At 44.4% G+C, this 19,962-nt stretch overlaps 2 protein-coding genes across 3 annotated transcripts in view; both read right to left on the reverse strand.

Moving 5' to 3' along the window:
- LOC139389815 (histone H2A.V) overlaps window positions 1–19,962 on the reverse strand; it is a 257,719-nt gene that overhangs the window by 147,933 nt on the left and 89,824 nt on the right. The gene's annotated exons all lie outside the window — the stretch shown is intronic.
- Window positions 1–19,962, reverse strand: part of LOC139390025 (metal transporter CNNM4-like) — a 73,324-nt gene that overhangs the window by 22,182 nt on the left and 31,180 nt on the right. For both annotated transcript variants that reach the window (XM_071137133.1, XM_071137132.1), the window contains exons 2-4: window positions 11,256–11,399; window positions 9,626–9,766; window positions 7,285–7,454 (exon numbers count right to left, since the gene is read on the reverse strand). In XM_071137133.1, the coding sequence (XP_070993234.1) occupies window positions 7,285–7,454; window positions 9,626–9,766; window positions 11,256–11,399 (455 nt within the window). The remainder of the gene's footprint in view (window positions 1–7,284; window positions 7,455–9,625; window positions 9,767–11,255; window positions 11,400–19,962) is intronic.

A 19,962-nucleotide genomic window follows, 5' to 3' on the forward strand; every position in this document is an offset into this window, starting at 1 on the left:
CCTTCCCAGCAGAGTGGAGGCTGTTATAGCAGCAAAAGGGGGACCAGCTCCATATGAATGCCCATGATTTTGGAATGAGATGTTCGACAAGCAGGTGTCCACATACTTTTCTCCATGCAGTGTAGCTCAATGGATTATTCCACCTATGGGCCCTCCCACTGAGTAGATAACATCATGATGAGGGTGGGGTGGGTGGCTAACAAGCTGAGCCTAACAATCCCTGGATTACTGGCGCTGGCTAATGACTGTTTAGGGACTAATGCCATAACTGATTTATGGGAAAACAGTGTGTGTGTGTGTCTGTGTCTTTCTACACAGAATGGTGCAGAGGCTAGCTGGGGGTTAGATTAAACTTGGCCTATTGATACACAGCTGACTGACAGTGTGGCACACACGGTGTCTCCCAGTCTCTCCCGTTCTCCTCCCCCTTTCTTCTCCTACCTCCCCTGTTCTCCTCCCCCTTTCTTCTCCTCTCTCCCCCCCTTTCTCCTTCTCTCTCCCCCCCTTTCTCCCCCTCTCTCCCAAGTTCTCCTCCCCCTTTCTCCTTCGTTCTCCTCCCCCTTTCTCCCCCTTTCTCCTCCCCCTTTTTCCTCCTCTCTCCCAAGTTCTCCTCCCCTTTTCTCCTCCTCTCCCCTTTACGTAAGAGGGATCAATTAGTACAGGCCGCTCTGGACCCTGTCTCCCTCTCCCCCCCCCCCTCCATGGTACCCCCTGTATACAGCCATGTTTTTACTACTCCCTATACACAGAGTATACAAAACATTAAGAACACCTGCTCTTTCCACGACAGACCGACCAGGTGAATCCAGGTGAAACCTATGATCCCCTTATCAATGTCACTTCTTAAATTCAGGCTCTGACCTCCAGCTGCAGGCTCTGACCTCCAGCTGCAGGCTCTGACCTCCAGCTGTAGGCTCTGACCTCCAGCTGCAGGCTCTGACCTCCAGCTGCAGTGCCAGCTGAAGGAACATTGCTTCCCGCCTAGGGCTGGGTGATAGAGTTAATTAATATGAATGCTTTTGCGCAATATTCCAAATGCCTGTATCTTTTTATTTTTTATGAGCGTTTATGTCAGCATACTGTCTTTTTGGTTTCTTCTCCTTCGCGCTTTCTGTGCTGTGCACCTTCCCATTTACACCAGAGATCTGTATATAATGATGAGATGCTCATGTCTCCGCCCTAACAATGGGGAGTCGTTGTCCCAAAAGCGGGAAGTCAGGAGAAATTTGGGGGAGAGTGAAACCTCTCGCTTCACCGCTTAATCTCAGTTTACACACACGTGGACACACACCAATTATGTGTTCATAATTCAACTGTTCTGCCTTGTTAGCTAGCAAATAGATCGAAAATGGACCAAACTAGAAATATAAAAGATTAGCTGGATACTCACCAGCATGTGGGCTTGTGGGATTGTTTATGAGACCTGTGTTAATTGTCTATAACGCTTGCTTCAACAAGTTATTCATTATTAGTGAACGTGTATTATGCATGGTTCTGGTTTACATTTGTAACAAAAATGTCATTTTCATAGACCGACTTGAAATCCAAATCAGTAATTACAACAGAAAAGCAGGTTAAAAAATTTTGAGAAAATAATTACATTATTAGTGGGTCTTATGATTGTAGAAGGCTTATATTTAGCCTATATATAATATCACAAGCCCTGAATTCATTAGATTATTGCTGACTGTTTAAAATGCTGTGTATTCTACCTTTAAAATTGTACAACAAAAGCTTATTTAGAAAAAAATATTTTTTATGTTATTGTAAATCATGATTTACAATATATAAATAAAATCGAAATATGATTTTTAGGCCATATCGCCATCCCAACCCCACCTACCCTGCACCTCAATACTCTATAGCGGCCTCCTCGTCTCTTCTCAATATTCTATATCGGCCTCCTCGTCTCATCTCAATATTCTATATCGGCCTCCTCGTCGTCTCAATATTCTATATCGGCCTCCTCGTCTCGTCTCAATATTCTATATCGGCCTCCTCGTCTCAATATTCTATATCGGCCTCCCCGTCTCAATATTCTATATCGGCCTCCCCGTCTCAATATTCTATATCGGCCTCCCCGTCTCAATATTCTATATCGGCCTCCTCGTCTCAATATTCTATATCGGCCTCCTCGTCTCAATATTCTATATCGGCCTCCTCGTCTCGTCTCAATATTCTATATCGGCCTCCTCGTCTCGTCTCAATATTCTATATCGGCCTCCTCGTCTCGTCTCAATATTCTATATCGGCCTCCTCGCCTCGTCTCAATATTCTATATCGGCCTCCTCGCCTCGTCTCAATATTCTATATCGGCCTCCTCGTCTCGTCTCAATATTCTATATCGGCCTCCTCGTCTCGTCTCAATATTCTATATCGGCCTCCTCGTCTCGTCTCAATATTCTATATCGGCCTCCTCGTCTCGTCTCAATATTCTATATCGGCCTCCTCGTCTCGTCTCAATATTCTATATCGGCCTCCTCGTCTCGTCTCAATATTCTATATCGGCCTCCTCGTCTCGTCTCAATATTCTATATCGGCCTCCTCGTCTCGTCTCAATATTCTATATCGGCCTCCTCGTCTCATCTCAAAATTCTAGATCGGCCTCCTCGTCTCAATATTCTATATCGGCCTCCTCGTCTCAACTCAATATTCTATATCGGCCTCCTCGTCTCATCTCAATATTCTATATCGGCCTCCTCGTCTCATCTCAATATTCTATAGCGGCCTCCTCGTCTCATCTCAATATTCTAAAGCGGCCTCCTCGTCTCATCTCAATATTCTAAAGCAGCCTCCTCGTCTCCTCAATATTCTATAGCGGCCTCCTCGTCTCTTCTCAATATTCTATAGCAGCCTCCTCGTCTCATCTCAGTATTCTATAGTGGCCTCCTCGTCTCATCTCAATATTCTATAGTGGCCTCCTCATCTCATCTCAATATTCAATAGTGGAATTTGCATTTTACCTTCAAAATAAATGTGTCATTGACAGTGATGCAAATGAATACAAATAGTAGAGTTATGCCATACTTTTATTTTGAAGGCTAACCATGAAGTCCACTATTGTGGCTAATCCTTATTGTGGCTAGCTTCACATAGAAGGGTCCGACCACCATTAATTAAATAAGAAATGTCTTATAAATTAGGGTTATTTTAGATGACACATATCTATATAGTTAGCTAGCTAACTATAGCTACTGAAACAGATGTCGTTTTGCTATGTTTTTGAGGAAGAACATTGTTTGCATCCATCAGCTAGCTAGCTTTTATTATGACCAGCACTGTAGGTGTGCGAGACAACTTTAGCACACGTATCAATTAATCGTTGTGATATATGAAATACGAGTGATAGTTATTACACATTGATTACACTATGTAAAAACGTATGAGCGTGTTAAATTATTACGTGAAGTCCTATTCAGGTCCTGATTGGTCAACAAGCTTTTTTGACATGCAAAGACCCAAACGGCGTTCCATAGAACTCCTGGTTGAGAATGAAACGTCTGAACAACCAAAGAGCACAGCGAGTAAGTGAAAGAAATAGGTTTTGATGATGTTTTACTGGTAAATGGGGACAGACGTAAATGCCAACAAAATAACTTTTTGGTCAGTGTGGAGTGTGTAACCTTTATTTCCCTAGGCAAGTCAGTTAAGAACAAATTCTTATTTACAATGACGGCCTACCCCGGCCGATGCTGGGCCAATTGTGCGCCACCTTATGGGACTCCCGATTACGGCCGGATGTGATACAGCTGGATTCGAACCAGGGACTGCAGTAACGCCTCTTGCACAGATGCAGTGCCTTAGACTGCTGTGGCCATGTGTTAACTATTTAACTGCACTAGAATGCTTAAAAGGCCTCCAAAATGTTTAATATCGGTATCGTATTTTTTGGGGCAAATAAAATATCGATATCGGCCAAAAATGTCATATGAATGCAACACTAGTATAAAATGGCCTCCCCGTCTTCCGGAGAACAATATGTTGGAGAGAGTGTAGGTGTGAAGGCCTTGAATGAGGCCAGTGGCAGCTTTCACAACAGACCTTCAACAGGATGGTTAGTCTGGCTGTGTGGTTGATTAACGTAGAGCTAACTCCCTCTGGGTTAGTGTTGTGACACAGAAAGCCTCCTTCCGTCAACCCCGGTTAAATAAGTAAATACTTTGCCACCCCCTGTCGAGGCAGGGCAGGGAGCTGCCATCTGTTACGGGTAGCAGGACATGGCCGATTTCAACAATGAGAAACACTGAGATGTTAGAGAGTGTTTCTGGGGTCTATTCCAGGCCAGGATGAACAGAGGAAGTCAGGACTTATATAAAAACAAACTAAGAAGGAACTTTTCATGTGGGAATTTAAAACCATGTCACAATGGTGACTCATTCAATCAATCACTGGCTGATTCACACAAAGACAGCCAGAAAGACAGGGGGACCAGCTCCATATGAATGCCCATGATTTTGGAATGAGATGTTCGACAAGCAGGTGTCCACATACTTTTCTCCATGCAGTGTAGCTCAATGGATTATTCCACCTATGGGCCCTCCCACTGAGTAGATAACATCATGATGAGGGTGGGGTGGGTGGCTAACAAGCTGAGCCTAACAATCCCTGGATTACTGGCGCTGGCTAATGACTGTTTAGGGACTAATGCCATAACTGATTTATGGGAAAACAGTGTGTGTGTGTGTCTGTGTCTTTCTACACAGAATGGTGCAGAGGCTAGCTGGGGGTTAGATTAAACTTGGCCTATTGATACACAGCTGACTGACAGTGTGGCACACACGGTGTCTCCCAGTCTCTCCCGTTCTCCTCCCCCTTTCTTCTCCTACCTCCCCTGTTCTCCTCCCCCTTTCTTCTCCTCTCTCCCCCCCTTTCTCCTTCTCTCTCCCCCCTTTCTCCCCCTCTCTCCCAAGTTCTCCTCCCCCTTTCTCCTTCGTTCTCCTCCCCCTTTCTCCCCCTTTCTCCTCCCCCTTTTTCCTCCTCTCTCCCAAGTTCTCCTCCCCTTTTCTCCTCCTCTCCCCTTTACGTAAGAGGGATCAATTAGTACAGGCCGCTCTGGACCCTGTCTCCCTCTCCCCCCCCCCCTCCATGGTACCCCCTGTATACAGCCATGTTTTTACTACTCCCTATACACAGAGTATACAAAACATTAAGAACACCTGCTCTTTCCACGACAGACCGACCAGGTGAATCCAGGTGAAACCTATGATCCCCTTATCAATGTCACTTCTTAAATTCAGGCTCTGACCTCCAGCTGCAGGCTCTGACCTCCAGCTGCAGGCTCTGACCTCCAGCTGCAGGCTCTGACCTCCAGCTGTAGGCTCTGACCTCCAGCTGCAGGCTCTGACCTCCAGCTGCAGTGCCAGCTGAAGGAACATTGCTTCCCGCCTAGGGCTGGGTGATAGAGTTAATTAATATGAATGCTTTTGCGCAATATTCCAAATGCCTGTATCTTTTTATTTTTTATGAGCGTTTATGTCAGCATACTGTCTTTTTGGTTTCTTCTCCTTCGCGCTTTCTGTGCTGTGCACCTTCCCATTTACACCAGAGATCTGTATATAATGATGAGATGCTCATGTCTCCGCCCTAACAATGGGGAGTCGTTGTCCCAAAAGCGGGAAGTCAGGAGAAATTTGGGGGAGAGTGAAACCTCTCGCTTCACCGCTTAATCTCAGTTTACACACACGTGGACACACACCAATTATGTGTTCATAATTCAACTGTTCTGCCTTGTTAGCTAGCAAATAGATCGAAAATGGACCAAACTAGAAATATAAAAGATTAGCTGGATACTCACCAGCATGTGGGCTTGTGGGATTGTTTATGAGACCTGTGTTAATTGTCTATAACGCTTGCTTCAACAAGTTATTCATTATTAGTGAACGTGTATTATGCATGGTTCTGGTTTACATTTGTAACAAAAATGTCATTTTCATAGACCGACTTGAAATCCAAATCAGTAATTACAACAGAAAAGCAGGTTAAAAAATTTTGAGAAAATAATTACATTATTAGTGGGTCTTATGATTGTAGAAGGCTTATATTTAGCCTATATATAATATCACAAGCCCTGAATTCATTAGATTATTGCTGACTGTTTAAAATGCTGTGTATTCTACCTTTAAAATTGTACAACAAAAGCTTATTTAGAAAAAAATATTTTTTATGTTATTGTAAATCATGATTTACAATATATAAATAAAATCGAAATATGATTTTTAGGCCATATCGCCATCCCAACCCCACCTACCCTGCACCTCAATACTCTATAGCGGCCTCCTCGTCTCTTCTCAATATTCTATATCGGCCTCCTCGTCTCATCTCAATATTCTATATCGGCCTCCTCGTCGTCTCCTCGTGCGAGACAACTTTAGCACACGTATCAATTAATCGTTGTGATATATGAAATACGAGTGATAGTTATTACACATTGATTACACTATGTAAAAACGTATGAGCGTGTTAAATTATTACGTGAAGTCCTATTCAGGTCCTGATTGGTCAACAAGCTTTTTTGACATGCAAAGACCCAAACGGCGTTCCATAGAACTCCTGGTTGAGAATGAAACATCTGAACAACCAAAGAGCACAGCGAGTAAGTGAAAGAAATAGGTTTTGATGATGTTTTACTGGTAAATGGGGACAGACGTAAATGCCAACAAAATAACTTTTTGGTCAGTGTGGAGTGTGTAACCTTTATTTCCCTAGGCAAGTCAGTTAAGAACAAATTCTTATTTACAATGACGGCCTACCCCGGCCGATGCTGGGCCAATTGTGCGCCACCTTATGGGACTCCCGATTACGGCCGGATGTGATACAGCTGGATTCGAACCAGGGACTGCAGTAACGCCTCTTGCACAGATGCAGTGCCTTAGACTGCTGTGGCCATGTGTTAACTATTTAACTGCACTAGAATGCTTAAAAGGCCTCCAAAATGTTTAATATCGGTATCGTATTTTTTGGGGCAAATAAAATATCGATATCGGCCAAAAATGTCATATGAATGCAACACTAGTATAAAATGGCCTCCCCGTCTTCCGGAGAACAATATGTTGGAGAGAGTGTAGGTGTGAAGGCCTTGAATGAGGCCAGTGGCAGCTTTCACAACAGACCTTCAACAGGATGGTTAGTCTGGCTGTGTGGTTGATTAACGTAGAGCTAACTCCCTCTGGGTTAGTGTTGTGACACAGAAAGCCTCCTTCCGTCAACCCCGGTTAAATAAGTAAATACTTTGCCACCCCCACTTTGCCAGCCAGAAAGACAGAGTGTGTGTGGTGTGTGGCCTACCTGCAGTATGAGTATGAAGTAGTCGACAGCCTTCCCTCTCTGGTAGACAAAGTGTTGAGGACAGCGTTTGTCACTGTCGTTGAACTTAATTTCCTGGATGACGTCTGGGTGTCTCAGAATCCTCAACAGAACCTTGTCCGATATCTGGGACGGGCTGAATAACGTCACCTCTGGAGAGAGAGACAAATTATAATTTGACTGAAATGAAATTATGTTAAAGACAGGGGTTAGAGGCAGACAGACATAGGGTAGAGGCAGACAGACGGGGTAGAGGCAGACAGACAGAGGGTAGAGGCAGACAGACAGAGGGTAGAGGCAGACAGACGGGGTAGAGGCAGACAGACAGAGGGTAGAGGCAGACAGACAGAGGGTAGAGGCAGACAGACAGAGGGTAGAGGCAGACAGACAGAGGGTAGAGGCAGACAGAGTAGAGGCAGACAGACAGAGAGGGTAGAGGCAGACACAGACAGGCATGCTGTAATACTGCAATCTCTGTTGTTTTAGAGAGAGAAGAAGGAACAGCAGCGTAATTCTGTCTGAGCACGCTACAACAGACACAAGACTAGTGGTGAATCATTTACGTCACAATATTCAACCATGGTCGTATTGTTTTTTTACACACATTTCTACTATGAATAAGCAATCACTGAGGTAATTGAATAACATTGGAATTCTTAACAAGTCGCGACACGCTTTTACCAACTGAGCTAGACATATCGTACACTCGGAAAGTATTCAGACCCCTTGAATTTTTCAACATTTTGTTACGTTACAGCCTTATTCTAAAATTGATAAAATATTTTCTCTCATCAATCTACACACAATACCCCATAATGACATCACAATACCCCATAATGACATCACAATACCCCATAATGACATCACAATACCCCATAATGACATCACAATACCCCATAATGACAAAGCAAAAACATGTTTTTAGGAATTTTTACAAACGTATGAGGAAAAAAAAGAAAAAAAATGACTTTGTCAGTACTTTGTTGAAGCATCTCTGGCAGAGATTACAGCCTCGAGTCTTCTTGGGTATGATGCTACAAGCTTGGCACACCTGTATTTGGGGAGTTTCTCCTATTCTTCTCTGCAGATCCTCTCAATCTCTGTCAGGTTAGATGGGGAGCGTCGCTGCACAGCTATTTTCAGGTCTCTCCAGAGATGTTCGATCGGGTTCGAGTCCGGGCTCTGGCTGGGACACTAAGGACATTCAGAGACTGGTCCCAAAGCCACTCCTGCATTGTTTTGGATGTGTACTTAGGGTCGTTGTCCTGTTGGAAGGTGAACCTTCTCCCAAGTCTGACATCCTGAGCACTCTGGAGGAGGTTTTCATCAAGGATCTCTCTGTACTTTGCTCTGTTCATCTTTCCCTCAATCCTGACCAGTCTCCCAGTCCTTGCCGCTGAAAAACATCCCCACAGCATGATGCTGCCACCAACATGCTTCACCGTAGAGATGGTGCCAGGTTTCCTCCAGACGTGAAACATGGCATTCAGATCAATCTTGGTTTCATCAGACCAGAGAATCTCGTTTCTCAAGATCTGAGAGTAGGTGCCTTTTGGCAAACTCAAAGTGGGCTGTCATGTGCCTTTTACTGATGAGTGGCTTCTGTCTGACTCTAACATAAAGGGTTGATTGGTGGAGTGCTGAAGAGATGGTTTTCCTTCTGGAAGGTTCTCCCATCTCCACAGAGGAACTCTGGAGCTCTATCAGAGTGACCATTTAAGAATGATGGAGGCCACTGTGTTCTTGGGGACCTTCAATGCTGTAGACATTTGTTGGTACCCTTCCCCAGATCTGTGCCTTCAACACAATCCTGTCTCGGAGCTCTACGGACAATTCCTTCGACCTCATGGCTTGGTTTTTTTCTCTGACATGCACTGTCAACTGTGGGACCGTATATAGACAGGTGTGTGTGCCTTTCCAAATCATGTCCAATTAACTGAATTTACCAAAGGTGGACTCCAATCAAGTTGTAAAAACATAAAGGATGATCAATGGAAACAGGATGCACCTGAGCTGAATTTCGAGTCTCATAGCAAAGGGTCTGAATACTTATGTAAATAAGGTTTCTCTGTTTTAATTTTTAATAAATGTGCAAACATTTCTAAAAACCTGTTTTTGCTTTGCCATTAGGGGGTGTTGTGTGTAGATTGATGAGGATTTAGAAATATATAATTTTAGAATAAGGCTGTAACGTAACAAAATGTGGAAAAAGTCAAGGGGATTGAATATTTTCCAAATGCACTGTATTGTGGCATATTGTGGTTGGGTAGTGTGACAGTGTGTGGGGGTTGCATTGTGTGGTTTGGAGGTCACACGTTCTAACCTGTTGCCAGGAAACGGTGAGCGGCCAATAGCAGCTGAGGGGAGATCTTGACTTTGGATTCGCTCTCGCTCTGTTTGAAGGCGGAGAAATCTCGTTTGTTCTTATTGGGTGCCACCTTCTTCCTGTTTCTGCTGTTGTCAGCTAGGTGAGAGATAACACAAAAGGACAGAACACAAAAGGACAGGTTACAGATTAGGGCAGAATCTAAACTGCATTTCCTTGGTTCCTCGAATCCCCTCTCCTCTCTCCTTCTCAAAACCCATTGGAGGAGAAGGTCAGAGGGGAGGGACATCGGATCAGCATCTGACCGAGGACACTTATCTCAAAACAGTTTATCCCGAGTGGATTAATATTGTTAACGTGTCACACGGTAGATTTTAACAACCACGGGTCAGCCTTGCATTCTTTTGAAAACATGTGATTCCTAAGATTTTATTTGATCTTTTATAAACAATACAAAAACATACACATAGTAAAAAACAACTACATCATACAAAGACCCACTAGCCCCCACCCTAATAACTTTCTGCCTCATGGCCTCAAACTGCACCCTTTTGTCTCTCTCTGTCGTCCACGCTCCTTAAAATGTCTAGATAGTAAAGCACATGACCCTTCCATTGCGTGGGGAGAATTGACTGAGTTTCAGTTTTTTTTTAGTATAGGTTTTTTGTCGTTTTAAGATAACTGACGAGAAGAGTTTTGTCCAACCCATCGGGTATCTCACTGCACCCTCATGTCTTGAAATATACAGCCAGACGAATGGAAAGCACATTTACATTGCAATACCGCTTCACATCCATCTTTCCAACTCCGCCCATTACTTTTGTAACATTCCCAGAAGGCATGAGTCATTAGCAGGGCTTACACTTCAGACGGGACTCTGACGTTGTGCTGTACAATTTGTCAATTGTGTATTTTGTATAGTAATAAATACTGGATTAAGAGCACATTTTCGTTAACTGTAATCTCATTCGTTATGTTTCAACACTCTCGTGCCAATATCAGTTATTAAGTCTTGGTTCCAATAGTTGATATTTTTCTCTAAGACGTTGTCAGCTGGCTCTCTGAAAGGTTTTCTTGTCCTTATCGATCATATGAATATCCTTTTCTGACATAGGTTTCCCCCAAGACTGCTCTCATGTTCAAACGACTTCAAATCAAAGTTTTTGTGATTTAAACTTTTAAGTTGCATGTACTTGAAAATATCTACATTGGTCATAAAAATGCTTTTTAATTCTGTTATGGAAATAAATATATTTCCTGTTACCAGGTCATTTACGGTTTCTATGCCTTTAGTTTTCCATGTGGAACAATTTATCTGTGAATTCTGAAAAGCGAACCAAGGTTTGTTCCATAATGTTGTGTTTTTAGGTAGTGATACTTGTTCTTGTAAAATACGATTCATTTTCTTCCATATTTTTTTTCCTTCCATGTTTTTAACTATGAAGTTGTTCATGTTCTTTGCTTTATCCTTTGAAAACAGACGATTCCGGGGATGAGCATGCACATCCTCAGCTTTGCATTCTAAGGGTATGTACTAAATATCTATAAAGGCTAATAAATGAGTTATGGGCTCATGTTCTATGAACACATATGTTGTAATAAACATGTTATAACCCAGTAGACTCACTGTAAAGATCCGACTCGTCCAGGATCTCTGATTTGATGATCTCCTCGATGACGTCTTCCAAAGTAACCAATCCCAGCACCTCGTAGAATGGATCCCCCTCGCCCTCATTATTCACCTTCTGAACGATGGCCAGGTGGGACTTACCTGGTGAGAGAGAGGGAGAGACAGCGCGAGAGAGAGGGAGAGAGACAGGGGAGAGAGCGAGAGAGAGGGGGGGGGGGAGAGAGCGAGAGAGAGGGAGGGGGAGAGAGAGGGAGAGAAAGGCAGGGGAGAGAGTGAGGGGGAGAGAGCGAGAGAGAGGGAGGGGGAGAGAGAGAGGGAGAGAGCGAGGGGGAGAGAGCGAGAGAGAGGGAGGGGGAGAGAGAGAGGGAGAGAGACAGGGGAGAGAGCAGGAGAGAGGGAGGGGGAGAGAGAGAGGGAGAGAAAGGCAGGGGAGAGAGCGAGAGAGAGCGAGGGGGAGAGAGCGGGAGAGAGGGAGGGGGAGAGAGCGGGAGAGAGAGAGAGCGGGAGAGAGAGAGAGCGGGAGAGAGAGAGAGCGGGAGAGAGAGAGAGCGGGAGAGAGGGAGAGAGCGGGCGAGAGAGAGGGTGAGGAGAGAGCGGGAGAGAGAGGGTGAGGAGAGAGCGGGAGAGAGCGGGAGAGAGGGAGAGAGCGGGAGAGAGGGAGAGAGCGGGAGAGAGATAGAGCGAGAGAGAGGGAGGGGGAGAGAGTGGGCGAGAGAGAGGGGGAGGAAAGAACGGGAGAGAGAGGGAGAGAACGGGAGAGAGAGAGGGAGAGAACGGGAGAGAGAGAGGGAGAGAGCGGGAGAGAGAGAGGGAGAGAGCGGGAGAGAGAGAGGGAGAGAGCGGGAGAGAGAGAGGGAGGGGGAGAGAGCGGGAGAGAGAATGAGAGAGAGAGAGAGGGAGGGGGAGAGAGTGGGAGAGAGACAACGAGAGAGAGAGAGAGGGGGGGAGGGGGAGAGAAAGCGAGCGAGACCGCGAGAGAGAGACAGCGAGAGAGAGACAGCGAGAGAGAGACAGCGAGAGAGAGAGGTTAATTTATGGGTTCAAATATTAACACATTACTTTTGCACTTGAACAAGTCTTTTATACCTCCAAGATTTACCAATATTTAACAACTCATATCTAATATTGCAAATTTGAGTTGAAGTTCTTGCTCAAGGGCCTGCATGACTGCATTAAAACAAACTGTCTGTAGCTGGACTTTAGCCACAGACAATCCGTTACTGTACAACAAACACAGACACACCCTAACGCAGACAACGGCGAACAAACACACATGCACACACAGACACACACACACACAGAAACACACACACAGACGTTCGGGCAACGATACTCTTCACCGTGACACATTTACCAGTGGAACAGATAGTTACTAGTGCCCCATCAGAACCAGAGGGACTAGACTAGTGCATAGTTGGCTAAAACTGGAAACATACTGTACAGTATTATTCCTGAGACTGCAGGGATGGAGCACTGTACCCAAGGCTGCTGTGGACTCAAACACACAAGCACAGTAATGACACACCAAACGGCTTGAGGCAGCGGAAAAGTGAATGCGAAGATCGTAGATGTACATTCGGTCAGTCATATCTAGAGCAATTCACAGGAGCAATTAAGTGCCTTGCTCAAGGGCACCGACAGATTCGTCACCTCGTGGGTGCGAGGATTTGAATCGAATTGAATTGATTAGTGGCCCAACGCTCTTAACCACTAGGCTGCCCTCTGAAGACACACAATATCCACTTCTCACCACTACTCAATCTGGCCAACCAGTGTTGTTGAGGAAGTGGCACAGGTTTACGGGAAAGGGCTTCTACTATTATTCTAACCTGATTGAGAACACCTCGTTCGAGAGAAATAGACTAACAGACAAGCAGAAAAACAACCCTTGAAAACGACTCGGTGAAATAAGAAATGGAGTCAAAAGGTATTATTTGACTCAGAGAGGGTGGAAAAGAAGAACACAAACAAGTGAAATCAGGAACTGGTGCAATGAGAAAGAGAACATGGAACAGGAACTTGAGGAGGACAGTGACCGTGAAGGCACAGACATTTCTGTCACTTAATTCTGCTAAAGAGGAAATGAACCCGCACATAGCTGAGTCATAAGACTTAACTTCAAAAATAAAATACACATTTAAAATTGTTTTGGTCACATACACGTGGTTAGCAGATGTTATTGGTCACATACACATGGTTAGCAGATGTTAATGGTCACATACACATGGTTAGCAGATGTTAATGGTCACATACACGTGGTTAGCAGATGTTATTGGTCACATACACATGGTTAGCAGATGTTAATGGTCACATACACATGGTTAGCAGATGTTAATGGTCACATACGTGGTTAGCAGATGTTATTGGTCACATACACATGGTTAGCAGATGTTAATGGTCACATACACGTGGTTAGCAGATGTTATTGGTCACATACACATGGTTAGCAGATGTTAATGGTCACATACACATGGTTAGCAGATGTTATTGGTCACATACACATGGTTAGCAGATGTTAATGGTCACATACACATGGTTAGCAGATGTTATTGGTCACATACACATGGTTAGCAGATGTTAATGGTCACATACACATGGTTAGCAGATGTTAATGGTCACATACACGTGGTTAGCAGATGTTATTGGTCACATACACATGGTTAGCAGATGTTAATGGTCACATACACATGGTTTGCAGATGTTATTGGTCACAGACACATGGTTAGCAGATGTTAATGGTCACATACACATGGTTAGCAGATGTTATTGGTCACATACACATGGTTAGCAGATGTTAATGGTCACATACACGTGGTTAGCAGATGTTAATGGTCACATACACATGGTTAGCAGATGTTAATGGTCACATACACATGGTTAGCAGATGTTAATGGTCACATACACATGGTTAGCAGATGTTAATGTTCACATACACATGGTTAGCAGATGTTAATGGTCACAGACACATGGTTAGCAGATGTTAATGGTCACATACACATGGTTAGCAGATGTTATTGGTCACATACACATGGTTAGCAGATGTTATTGGTCACAGACACATGGTTAGCAGATGTTAATGGTCACATACACATGGTTAGCAGATGTTAATGTTCACATACACATGGTTAGCAGATGTTAATGGTCACATACACATGGTTAGCAGATGTTAATGGTCACATACACATGGTTAGCAGATGTTAATGGTCACATACACATGGTTAGCAGATGTTATTGTCACATACACATGGTTAGCAGATGTTAATGGTCACATACACATGGTTAGCAGATGTTAATGGTCACAGACACATGGTTAGCAGATGTTAATGGTCACATACACATGGTTAGCAGATGTTAATGTCACATACACATGGTTAGCAGATGTTAATGGTCACATACACATGGTTAGCAGATGTTAATGTGAGTGTCGCGAAATGCTTGTGCTTCTAGTTCCGACCGTGCAGTAATATCTAACAAGTAATCTAACAATTTCACAACAACTACCTGATATACACACAAGTGTGAAGGAATTAATAAGAATATGTACATATAAATATATATGGATGAGAGATGGCCGAACGGCAAGATGCAGTAGATGGTATAGAGTACAGTATATACATATGAGATGAGTAATGTAGGATATGTAGACATTATATAAAGTGGCATTGTTTAAAGTGACTAGTGATACATTACATCAAGATGGCAAGATGCAGTAGATGGTATAGAGTACAGCATACACATATGAGATGAGTAATGTAGGGTATGTAAACATTATATAAAGTGGCATTGTTTAAAGTGACTAGTGATACATTTATTACGTCCAATTTTTTATTATTAAAGTGGCTAGAGATCTGAGTCAGTATGTTGGCAGCAGCCACTCAATGTTAGTGGTGGCTGTTTAACAGTCTGATGGCCTTGAGATAGAAGCTGTTTTTCAGTCTCTCGGTCCCTGCTTTGATGCACCTGTACTGACCTCACCTTCTGGATGATAGCGGGGTGAATAGGCAGTGGCTCAGGTGGTTGTTGTTCTTGAGGTGTCCGTGACCTGGAGGGTGTCCGGGAGGGCAGGTAGTTTGCTCCCGGTGATGCGTTGTTCAGACCTCACTACCCTCTGGAGAGCCTTACGTTTGTGGGCGGAGCAGTTGCCGTACCAGGCGGTCATACAGCCCGACAGGATGCTCTCGATTGTGCATCTGTAAAAGTTTGTGAGTGTTTTTGGTGACAAGCCTAATTTCTTCAGCCTCCTTAGGTTGAAGAGGCGCTGCTGCGCCTTCTTCACAACGCTGTCTGTGTGGGTGGACCAATTCAGTTTGTCTGTGATGTGTACGCCGAGGAACTTGAAACTTTCCACCTTCTCCACTACTGTCCCGTCGATGTGGGTAGGGGGGGTGCTCCCTCTGCTGTTTCCTGAAGTCCACGATCATCTCCTTTGTTTTGTTGACATTGAGTGTGAGGTTATTTTCCTGACATTACACTCCGAGGGCCCTCACCTCCTCCCTGTAGGCCGTCTCGTCGTTGTTGGTAATCAAGCCTACCACTGTAGTGTCGTCTGCAAACTTGATGATTGAGTTGGAGGCGTGCATGGCAATGCAGTCGTGGGTGAACAGGGAGTACAGGAGAGGGCTGAGAACGCACCCAGTGTTGAGGATCAGTGAGGTGGAGATGTTGTTTCCTACCCTCACCACCTGGGGGCAGCCCGTCCGGAAGTCCAGGACCCAGTTGCACAGGGCGGGGTCGAGACCCAGGGTCTCGAGCTTAATGACGAGTTTGGAGGGTACTATGATGTTAAATGCTGAGCTGTAGTTGATGAACAGCATTCTTACATAGGTATTCCTCTTGTCTATATGGGTTAGGGCAGTGTGCAGTGTGATGGCGATTGCGTCGTCTGTGGATCTATTGGGGCGGTAAGCAAATTGGAGTGGGTCTAGGGTGTCAGGTAAGGTGGAGGTGATATGATCCTTGACTAGTCTCTCAAAGCACTTCATGATGACGGAAGTGAGTGCTACGGGGCGGTAGTCATTTAGCTCAGTTACCTTAGCTTTCTCTGGGAACAAGAAAAATGGTGGCCCTCTTGAAGCATGTGGGGACAGCAGACTGGGATAAGGATTGATTGAATATGTCCGTAAACACACCAGCCAGCTGGTCTGCGCATGCTCTGAGGACGCGGCTGGGGATACTGTCTGGACCTGCAGCCTTGCGAGGGTTAACACGTTTAAATGCTTTACTCACGTTGGCTGCAGTGAAGGAGAGCCTGCAGGTTTTGGTAGCGGGCCGTGTCAGTGGCACTGTATTGTCCTCAAAGCGAGCAAAGGAGTTGTTTAGTTTGTCTGGGAGCAAGACATCCTGGTCCGCGACGGGGCTGGTTTTCTTTTTGTAATCCGTGATTGACTGTAGACCCTGCCACATACCTCTTGTGTCTGAAGCTGTTGAATTGCGTCTCTACTTTCTCTCTATACTGACGCTTCGCTTGTTTGATTGCCTTGAGGAGGGAATAGCTACACTGTTTGTATTAGGGTCATGTTTCCGGTCGCCTTGCCCTGATTAAAAGCTGTGGTTCGCGCTTTCAGTTTTGCACGAATGCTTACATCAATATACAGTTTCTGATTGGGGAAGGTTTTAATAGTCGCTGTGGGTACAACATACATAACTGTCATACCAGTGACATCAGATAAAAATCAATAATGACAACTGATGTCAGTTTATGGACAATAGTCTTAAAAACAGTCATGACACAAACTGTTATCTGGCTGAGCTAACAGGCCAACAGTAGGACAGCTGGCTAACAGTAGGACAGCTGGCTAACAGTAGGACAGCTGGCTAACAGTAGGACAGCTGGCTAACAGTAGGACAGCTGGCTAACAGTAGGACAGCTGGCTAGCTGCTGGCTAACAGTAGGACAGCTGGCTAACAGTGGGACAGCTGGCTAGCTGCTGGCTAACAGTAGGACAGCTGACTAACAGTAGGACAGCTGGCTAACAGTAGGACAGCAGTTATTGGTTGAGCTACAGTAAACAGTTTGTGCCGTGACTGACAAGTCAGAACTGACATCACCTGACATGACTGTTTATGACATAGGCTAGCCTATAGTTATGGAATTATCATAAAGTATGCCCATATTCCCAAAACGTATATTAAAAAATGTGGGGCACAATAGTCAGCCAGTCAGTCAGTCAGTCAGCCAAAGTCACGAGTGATTGGTGAGGAGTTGGGATTAAAATTAACACCTGCCACCTGCGGGTTAAATGTCTATTTCACCACGTTGGCGGTGGTCAGGGCTTCACAGTGTGAGCATTTCACTCACATTTGTGAATAAAAATAGTATGCTCACATTTACAGTAACATAAATGCTGCAGTAGCTGGTTTCAAAGTATTTCTGCCGTTTTGTTTCACAGTAAATGAACAGCTGGTAAATTAACTATGAATCCTATATAGCCTATTCCACCTCGTGCTGCAACACTGCCTGGCTGGGAGCTGTGCGCACGTGAAGAGCTGAGTTAAAGATTCATTTTCAGAAGCGCTGCTTACAGGCATAAAAGTTGGTCTAATTCACTTGAAACGAAAGTCAACTGAAGTGAGACTTTGTCCTTGTGTTTCTTGGCTATTTACCGTGTGTTGTTCACAAGCTGTGTTGTTTTTCACAGTTTGAGTTTCAACTGTTAGGGAAGAGAAGACAACGCTGCTACTTGTCAGACTCCAATCTCACAGGCACAAACACGTCTGAGTCGCGTTACCAAGGTAACCGTCAACCCTTTAAAGGGCAGGGGAACATTTTATCTCATATGTGATATTTTGGTTAAAAGACTCAGGTCACAAAAAATGAAATTAAGTTAAACAATATACCACATTACTTCTTACTGGGAATACATGTATTGTTTAAGAAACATTTCAAAACATGCTCATCAATTTTTTTTGTGTTTTGTTGGTGTAATTTTAGCTGGTAAAAAAATCTGAGTGGCTGGTAGATTTTTAAAAATGTGCATTTTAGGCCCTGCGAAACCAGGAGAGTATTTCCCACACAACATCTAATACACATCATCATCATTACCTCATCAGCCATCTTGAAACTTCTCTCAAATAGATAATGACTGTTTACCAGTGTCATCACTGACAAAGGACCTGGGAATACGTGACTTAGCATGGAAACAAACACAAACACAGAATACAAAGACAGACATAGGCTACACCGCACGCACTTCCTCCATCGCTCACAAAACCACACACACTAGTGCACATGCACAAACGCACGCTCACCCACACAGACACATTTCTGTAGTCATCTGCCTGGGAGGCTTAGGTCAGTATGAACGTTAGGTTAGGCTACTCCTGTAGTGTTATGTTGATAGGAGACTTGCCTGCCTACGCCCCATCTAGGTTGGGGGTCAGTTCAACTGTTCCAACCTGCTTTTCCAGCGCCAGCAGCCTACCGACAGGTCCTGGTCACAACCTAGTTGTCTGACTCTGAAATCCTCTCAAAGACTTCAATACAGTTCTGGAAGAATATCTAGGGTAAGCCTAGCTACAATTCTGTTCCTTCTGTTCTACTTGAAGCAGACTAAAATCACAACTGAGGAAGTGCAAGAGACGACAAATAATTTTTCTGCGGCTTCTCGACTCCCCGAATGATATCATTACATTACCAATCTAAAGTGTTGACACTCACACACACACTGAGGATGTGAGTGGATTGTGACTGCTCTGTCAGCACTCCTCTGGGGACAAGACAGGAAGTGATATAAAGACAGAGAGACAGAGAGAGACAGAGAGACAGTGAGAGACAGTGAGAGACAGAGAGTCAGACAGAGTCTATTGTTTGCTGATGATCTGGTGCTTTTGTCCCCAACCAAGGAGGGCCTACAGCAGCACCTAGATCTTCTGCACAGATTCTGTCAGACCTGGACCCTGACAGTAAATCTCAGTAAGACCAAAATAATAAGGTCCAGTTGCCAGGACCACAAATTCCATCTAGACACCGTTGCCCTAGAGCACACAAAAAACGATACATACTTCGGCCTAAACATCAGCGCCACAGGTAACTTCCACAAAGCTGTGAACGATCTGAGAGACAAGGCAAGAAGGACCTTCTATGCCATCAAAAGGAACATAAAATGCAACATACCAATTAGGATCTGGCAGAAAATACTTGAATCAGTTATACCTTGCCATTGCCCTTTATGGTTGTGAGGTCAGGGGTCCGCTCACCAACCAAGAATTCACAATATGGGATAAACACCAAATTGAGACGCTGCATGCAGGATTCTGCAAAAATATTCTCAGTGTTCAACGTAAAACACCAAATAATGCATGCAGAGCAGAATTAGGCCAACACCCACTAATTATCAAAACGCAGAAAGAGCCTGTAAATTCTACAATCACCTAAAAGGAAGCGAGTCCCAAACCTCCCATAACAAAGCCATCAGTCTCTCTACAGAGAGATGAACCTGGAGAAGAGTCCCCTAAGCAAGCTGGTCCTGGGGCTCTGTTCACAAACACAAACACACCCCACAGAGCACCAGGACAGCAACAAAATTAGACCCAACCAAATTATGAGTAAACAAAAAGATAATTACTTGACACATTGGAAAGAATTAACAAAAAAACTGAGCAAACTAGAATGGTATTTGGCCCTAAACAGAGAGTACACAGTGGCAGAATACCTGACCCCTGTGACTGACCCAAAATTAGGGAAAGCTTTGACTATGTACAGACT

The sequence above is a fragment of the Oncorhynchus clarkii genome, chromosome 30 (assembly GCF_045791955.1).
Source record: "Oncorhynchus clarkii lewisi isolate Uvic-CL-2024 chromosome 30, UVic_Ocla_1.0, whole genome shotgun sequence".
Taxonomy (NCBI): Eukaryota; Metazoa; Chordata; class Actinopteri; order Salmoniformes; family Salmonidae; genus Oncorhynchus; species Oncorhynchus clarkii.